The sequence below is a fragment of the Coffea arabica genome, chromosome 7e (assembly GCF_036785885.1).
Source record: "Coffea arabica cultivar ET-39 chromosome 7e, Coffea Arabica ET-39 HiFi, whole genome shotgun sequence".
NCBI classification, from domain to species: Eukaryota; Viridiplantae; Streptophyta; class Magnoliopsida; order Gentianales; family Rubiaceae; genus Coffea; species Coffea arabica.
The window spans coordinates 20,420,645-20,428,106 of record NC_092323.1 but is presented as its reverse complement, the minus strand read 5'-3'; the positions used below and the strand labels follow the sequence as shown (position 1 = coordinate 20,428,106).

General features: G+C 35.6%; 1 protein-coding gene across 2 annotated transcripts; it reads left to right on the top strand.

Moving 5' to 3' along the window:
• The first annotated feature begins 2,694 nt into the window (after positions 1-2,694).
• Positions 2,695-6,818, top strand: LOC113700346 (thioredoxin-like protein HCF164, chloroplastic). Of its 2 annotated transcripts, XR_003450629.2 has the most exons (5): positions 2,695-3,029; positions 3,124-3,366; positions 5,799-5,902; positions 6,131-6,588; positions 6,674-6,818. XR_003450629.2 is itself a non-coding variant. In XM_027220772.2 (4 exons), exons 1-4 carry the CDS (start codon positions 2,835-2,837, stop codon positions 6,411-6,413), a joined length of 825 nt encoding a protein of 274 aa, XP_027076573.1. In that variant the 5' UTR covers positions 2,695-2,834; the 3' UTR covers positions 6,414-6,818. The 2 variants fall into 2 exon arrangements, 1 of the variants encoding a protein (XP_027076573.1); XM_027220772.2 differs by having other exon boundaries at positions 6,131-6,818.
• Positions 6,819-7,462: the final 644 nt, after the last annotated feature.

The following is a 7,462-nucleotide window of genomic DNA, read 5'->3' as shown; positions in this document are numbered from 1 at the left end:
TTGGAACCTCTACAAAATGCTTCCCATGGTTCAAGATAAGTACAAGCTACTATAGCAAATAGCAAAAAGTTTACTTTCTTGTAAATAGCATTTTTGATAAGTGTTTAAAGATTAACGATCATTTGTAAGTACTGTAGAATACTATAAGAGCAATTGATGGCATCCATATTCCAGCGTGTCCACCACTGAGACAACAAATGCCTACATTACTCAACACAGTATTTAGTCACAAAATCTTTTGGCTGTTTGTGACTTTGACATGCGCTTCACACACACACACACATACACATATATATATGTTGGGTAGGAGGGAAGTGTACATAATGCACAAGTGTTAGAGAATGCTCTATTGCACCCATCTAATTTTCCAATGCTACTCGAAAGTGATATGTTATCTTTAGGTCGTTATTTTATATAATCCTAATTTGATGGTAGGGACACAGAGTATTATCATTAATGCCAAGCTGTCCACGTTTTAGGCAAGTACTACCTTATTGATACTACATACAAGAATGTTCCCAGATTTTCTATCTCCGTACAAGAATGTAGGTCGAGCAGGCCCAAAAAGAAAGTTATTTAATATGCACTACTCAAAGTTTAGAAATGTCATTGAACGAACCTATGAAGTATTGAAGAAGAGATTTGCGTTCTTAAGGGGACTAATTCCCAATTTTTACATGACCATTCAGGTAAGTGTTGCTATAGTTTGTTGTGCATTACATAACTTTCTTAAGCTGAACCAACCGGGCAATTCAACACTTAAATTTAATAGAATCAGATTTTAACATATTCAAATAATTTGATAACGAAAAATTGAACATCTGAATTAATTAAGTGGCACTGAATTTTCTAGGCAAAACTTGCTCTAAAAATTAAGTGATAAGCTATTTACTTATCATTGAATGTGATATGCACTGAATTATATTAGATTTTTTTTTATTTTTATTTTTTTTTATGATCAATTGTCGCGTAACTCTTTTGAATTATATTAGATTTAATACTTAAAAAATTCAATAATTTAATGGATTCAAACTTCAAATTTTAGACTTTAGTTTTCAAACTTCAATTTTATCAAATGCACCATAGGCCAGATTTAACAATTAGTAATGGTTCTGAGACCATGTTGAAGGTAGATACTTTGGAGATGTAATAGATTCAGATTGAATAAAACTTGAAGCCTTCTTGGTTAAAGTTATGTATCTTTTGAAGCCAGTCATCTGTAATTTTTCTTATTCATCTAATCACATTGATAGATGCTTTCACTGAAATCGTCATCTAGGATATATTGATGCTTTACATCTTTCTTTTGTCTTTGGATACCTCTTTTGGTCTCATTTGTTGACATACCTTTGGCTTTGTTTATTTTAGAGGATGATCCTTTTGATCAAAAGGAAACTAGCATAAAGAGGAGAAAGCATAAAAGCAGTGCTAAAAATGTTAGTACTTACCATCTTTATGTGAGGCCAGTATCCATTGTTTATGTTGCTCTTGATGTCTTCTTTAATCCTTTTTCTCATGTTCTTCCTTTTTTACCCCCCTTTTACTAGGTTGAAGTTTCAGATTGAAAACATGTAAAAGTTTGCATAATATAAGGGAGGTTTCTAGTACTGATTTTTCAAGGAAATAAATCCAAAAGAAAAAATCTAGTTCAACATAATATTCTGTTCACTAGTTTTCTGGTGGTCAACTAATGGCCCTCAGATTTGGAATTGTCTTTTCTTATAAAATTCTTATGACTAGCACAAATCTTATTAGGATCGGCAAAGTTCTAGGCTATTCCACAAGACTTTTGAATAATCTAGAACGTTTGGAAAGCCTCTAAGGCTTGCTACATACTTCTAGCAATGTTTGTTGTAGCCTCCATGCCTTAGGCAAGTCTCTATGACTTACCACTTGCTTGGGAAATTGAGGTGTGCGTCTACTAACGGTTCTGATTTTTCTGCTGAGATTCTATATACAGTAGTACATGACTGACAGGCTAGGGATGGATGGGCACAGCTGCACGCAGACAGAGTGCAATCCGTGTCATCAGGAAGGCCTTCCTCCTCCCAAGTTTGAAAAATTAAGTCCTTATTTGGATTGCAATTTTCTATACAAAAAAATTTTATATTTTTGTTAACATATCTTTCAATCATCTTTTTATCTTATATACATTAAGTCGCTACAATACATTTTTCTACAAAAAATTCAAAATATAGCAATCCAAATATGTTCTAAGTATTTTGCTGTTAAAAAGTTAGATTTTGTGTAGATCTAAAAATATTTTGTGTAGATTTAAACTTTTACCTTTGCAAAAACTTAGAACTATTTCAAATTATATACTTAAGTTTTAGTTGAATTGGAGTTGTTTCAAAGAAAATTTTCTAGTTCTACCTATGACGGATTAAATTATTGGACAGAAAACTTAAATTGAAAGAATAAATTATGAGTAAATCTTATATACACCGACAGTGTATACACTATCACGGTTGGATATACAACACATATGCAAAATTTGAGTTTTAAATTCAAATTCGAATTATGTATTATGTATTTAATAGTGAAAGTGAATACACTTTCAGTGTATAGAAGATTAATTCATAACTTATATGCTAAACAAAGTTAAAAGATTAAATTGCCTTAAGTGTAAAAGTTTAGGGACTAAATTGATAATTTATTCGGGAAATTATAAAGCCCCCACGCTTCCAGGAAAAAACCGTCCGTAGCAATTTCCCTTTGTGTCAATCTCACAGCATGAATCTGCACTTTGTAGTTTGTACCATCACACTTTGACTTCGCTGCACGATAAACAGGTGTTTAACATTGAAGCTCCTCTAGCCCCCGCCCTATCTTCAATGGCGCTCGTGATTTCAACCCCAACCTCCATCGGTCTCCACAGACTCCCGCCATTCCCCTATCGAGCTCACCTACCCTCCCACTTCCTTAAACCCATCATCTGTCCACGAATTAAACTTAAAAATCCCACGTATCTAAAGATTATATGCTGCCAAACCGGCCCTAATTCCACTGATTCTTCCTCTGCCACAACGGTATATAGATGGAATCCTCTCACTAGTTGGAATTTGGTTGTCATATTAAAAGGTCAATTATTTTTTTGTATAATTCTTGATTATGTTAGTTCAGGAAAAACTGGATGTACAGCCTGTACCTGAAAATGATGGTAATGCTACTGAAAAGGCAGCTTCCTCCTCCGATGAGGTGAAGGTTGAGGTTGAGGTTGGATTTCCAGAGTATCCAACCAAACGTGTTAACAAGCGGATAGCAGTGGCTTCCATTCTTGCAGCAGTTGGACTTTTCTTGGCTTCAAGATTGGATTTTGGCGTTTCATTGAAGGACCTTTCTGCTTTGGCTTTACCTTATGAAGAGGTTTGCTTCTTCTGCACCTATTATTACATTGTACTTGCTAGTTGATTTGCCATGTTTAGGTTAATTTGTATTTTGGACGAACTTGTGAGCCTATCATTGGTTATTCCTCTTGCTTTTGTGTACGAATTCTTGGATGTTTACACCATATATTAGTGGTTAATCGTGGGTGCAGAGTAAGATGTTGTGTTACGAAAGCAAACTACTAGTAATTGTGTATCTGTCAGCTGTTGCTTTTTGGATCAGTGCGATTTCTTTGTTCCAACTTCTTTTGTTTTACCAATTCAACTATCTTTGCCACTATGGTCTGACAAAAAGGCTGTCGTATGGATCCTTCTTCTCTTTGCAACTTGTAACTAGGATTTATGTCATAATCTTTGTTCTTATAGATATCTAGCTTATTACAATTTACAGCTGATTAATGATGTACAAAGTTTTTTTTTTTCTTGAAGTCATGCTTATTTATACTGGACATTCTAAGCTTTTTATCGGGAGAATGTTGTTAGCAAATATGTTAATTGAAAGGGCATAGATGATAGGTGCTTGGGGGTGTTGGGAACACAGTGGTCCCTGTAAATTTTTTTTTTTTTATGGAAATTCGCCAAATTTGGTCTCTGAACATTTACACTAATACCAACATCATCAGTTATGGTTTTTTTTAACCAATTTAGTCCTGGTCTCTTTTTCATTATCCAATGTAGGACTTCTGCTGCAGCGTCACCACATTTTACATCTTTTGCACAACCAGTGAAGGGGCATATTTGTCTCGTCAGGTCACATTCCATATTAAGCTGCTCAAATGATCTAATCCGATTAGACATCTCATTTTCCTGAGCCTCAATTTGCTTTTGAAGAGCAGATAGCTTATTTTCTCTCTTTCACAGTTGTCTCCAAGACAAAAATTCTTCTGTGGAGATTCTCATTGTCAACTTTTAGATGATATGATTCACTCTTTGTGCTAATTATCTGATCCTCCAATTCAATATTAAGATTCGATATTGCACATATCTCCTGCTCCAACTCTTCGACCTTCACTTTTAGACAGGCCTTGCCTTCTGTTATCTCTTGTCCATTTAAGGCCTGGTCTGTTAATTTATCTTAGTCTTATCTCGTCCATTTATGCTTCTTGAGATTTATTTTTGAGTTGTGACTCCAACTCAGACTTTTGGCTGCTGATGAAATCAAATTGCTGTTGCAGAAACTCTACCTGTTTTACTAGACTACTGACTCGATCAGATCTTTCTTTCATTGCATGCATATGCACTTCTTAGAGCACAAATTGTCCACTTCCAGCTGAAGATCACTGACTCGTGCCTGAAGATCACTTACTCGTGCCTTCAAGTCCTCAAATTTGGACAGTGACTGCTTCTTGTCTTCTTCAAATTTCTCAAGAAGAGAAGAAGTTTGTGATTCTTTCTCTTTTGACGGTGATTCAAGTTCTTTGATCCAAGCTTGTAGACTTGATTTTTCCTTCCTCATCTATTTAGTTTCATTAGACCTGGTCTTAATTGTCTCTTCAAAGGCCTTTCAGCTCATGCTTCGGACTTTTTACCTGCCTCCTAGCTCCTTAAACAATTTTTGGTCCCCAAAAGCTTGGAGTTTCTTGGTGATAGACACCATCTCCTCTTCTTTCTCATGCAATTTTTCCTCTAACTGTGCACATTCATCAAGTAACTTTTGTCTCACGCTTTGAGACTGCTCTTCTTGAACCCTTAGATCCTTAAAAATTACACTTGATTGTCGTACTTCATTAAGAGATACTAGTGAGCTCACGCTTGGGGTTTCCTTAATTTCACTGGTAGAGGTCAGTCTATCTTTTAAGATGGCATCTTCAGGATCTGAATCTTCACATTTTTTATTATCACTTTTCCTTACCTTTTGAAGCTCAGCATTAAGTATAATAATCTGTATCTGAGTTGGTGCCTGAGAAATAAGAAGAAGAAGAACCTGATTCATTTTTTCCAGGCCTTCAGGCCAATGTGAGTAGATGCTATCCATTTTCCCCAAATGTTTTGAGAGTTAATTGCGTTTTTTGTCAATTCGAGCAGTTTAATATGGAATATGACTGACAAGACAACTATGCCCTTCACCGATCGTGCAAAAAAAGTAAACTTTGGTGGTGCCACCACAGAAGTCCTACATTGGATAACGAAAAATGTTCACGAACTAAATTGGTTAAAAAAAACCATAAAGGACAAAATTGGTTTTAGTGTAAATGTTTAGGGACCAAATTGGCAAATTTCCCCTTTTTTTTTTTAATAAATTCATCTATATATAGCTTTTGTTTCGGAAGTTGTTCAAGGATATCTAAAATTGGCCCCTTACAGTATGTTAACTTTAGCCTTGAAAACATGCTTCAGAGTCCGCCCTTGCAATATAGCTGTGCTTAAACTTGCATGAGGATGTTTAACATTCTTTCCATATCTCTGATGCAGGCACTTTCAAATGGGAAGCCCACTGTTGTCGAGTTTTATGCAGATTGGTGTGAAGTATGTCGGGAATTAGCTCCCGACATCTACAAAATTAAGCAGCAGTATAAGTATATATGCACTTCGGCTATTTTCAGTCCCTAAATGTTATTGATATTCGTGTATATGTCTGCATTTACTTGTTTAAGAATGTACCATACAATTATTTTATTGTATTTCTGAATGCAACTATTTTAGCTATGCTTTCAACATTTAGCAAGAGATGCATAATTTGTTGAAAATTGAAGGCGCTTGTGCTGTTATGGTCTATTTTAACTATTTTTCACTCGTTGATTCAGGGATCGCATAAACTTTGTCATGTTGAATGTTGATAACACAAAGTGGGAACAAGAGCTTGATGAATTTGGCGTTGAGGGCATTCCTCATTTTTCGTTTCTTGATAACAACGGGAATGAGGAGGGTAATATTGTAGGGCGGCTTCCAAGGCAATACCTTCTGGAGAATGTGGATGCCCTTGCTCGCGGTGAAGCATCTATACCTCATGCTCGTGTTGTTGGACAGTATTCAAGTGCTGGATCCAGGAAGGTACATCAAGTGGCAGATCCAAGAAGTCATGGTTAAAGACCTGAAACTGTGAATGAGAAACACTACAAAGTGTCGATCAGCTCTCTCAGGGTTGAGAACTCTGTGTGAAGTCAGTCACAATTTGAGAGGTTCTGTCTGCACAATCTTGGTGAATAATAGTTTTGGTATTCCTTCTAGACATTTCCCTATGATTCAACAGCCACTGTGACAGGTATATAACATAACCATTCCTATTTGTATTGATCGGCGGTAAGCCCTGGATTCCCTTTCAATAAAATAGATGTAATTATGTACAGGGGAAGAGGGAATGGCAGATCTAACAAGAAGGGTGCCTTAATCTGTGCTGATTGGCTACAGGTTCTATAACTTTTGTCTTGTACACTGGAGTTATCATCATAGAGTGACAGAATATATATAAATGAGAACTGCTATTCACAATAATTGCTTGTCAGTTATTGATAAAATTGGGCAAATGAGGATGGTGAGTTGTATTTGAGAGTTTTTGAGTTGTTTTTTAGAGGTATTTTTTGGATATGTTACCATAGACTTGTGTATCAAATATTTTATTTGTCAACTTGTAGGCATGATTTAACTAATTCTACACAAACTAAACTGAAAACTAACCTTATGAAATGTAGTCTCATAAACATCCTCAATGATCTCAGATTTGTGAGCATTATTCATTAGGCAAAAGAATATCCTTCAATGCAAAACATAACTAAATGAGCACGTTAAAATCGTAAAATTGGGGACAGAAGTTAATGTGCTTTCTTTATGGATAGACTTCTTTTGAGAAGAATATTTGTACATCATTTAATGCTGGGTTTTTATCCAAGCAAATTCTTTGAGCGCATATTCTTAATTAGTACCATTCAGAATTCTGTCTTTCCGAAATTTCGAAATAACGTTTGAGAAGAAGCAACCCGAGTTTCCATCATTGGCCATGTTCTTATTTTAACTGACTGCTACTTCAAGATTGCTATTTTCTGGAGTTTGGGTTGCCATTTTTAACTCTTTCTTCCCATCCCCACCCCCAATTCACCATCTTCCACCGTTTTTCTGCCCTGAATTTTAGGCCTTTCCTA

What these genes read in the sequence shown, in the direction of transcription:
- LOC113700346 (XM_027220772.2), top strand. Translation starts at nt 2,835, where the DNA reads ATGGCGCTCGTGATTTCAACCCCAACCTCCATCGGTCTCCACAGACTC. An exon ending in TGGCTTTACCTTATGAAGAG is followed by an intron (nt 3,367 to 5,798) that starts GTTTGCTTCTTC and finishes TCTCTGATGCAG; the next exon opens with GCACTTTCAAATGGGAAGCC. An exon ending in AAAATTAAGCAGCAGTATAA is followed by an intron (nt 5,903 to 6,130) that starts GTATATATGCAC and finishes TCGTTGATTCAG; the next exon opens with GGATCGCATAAACTTTGTCA.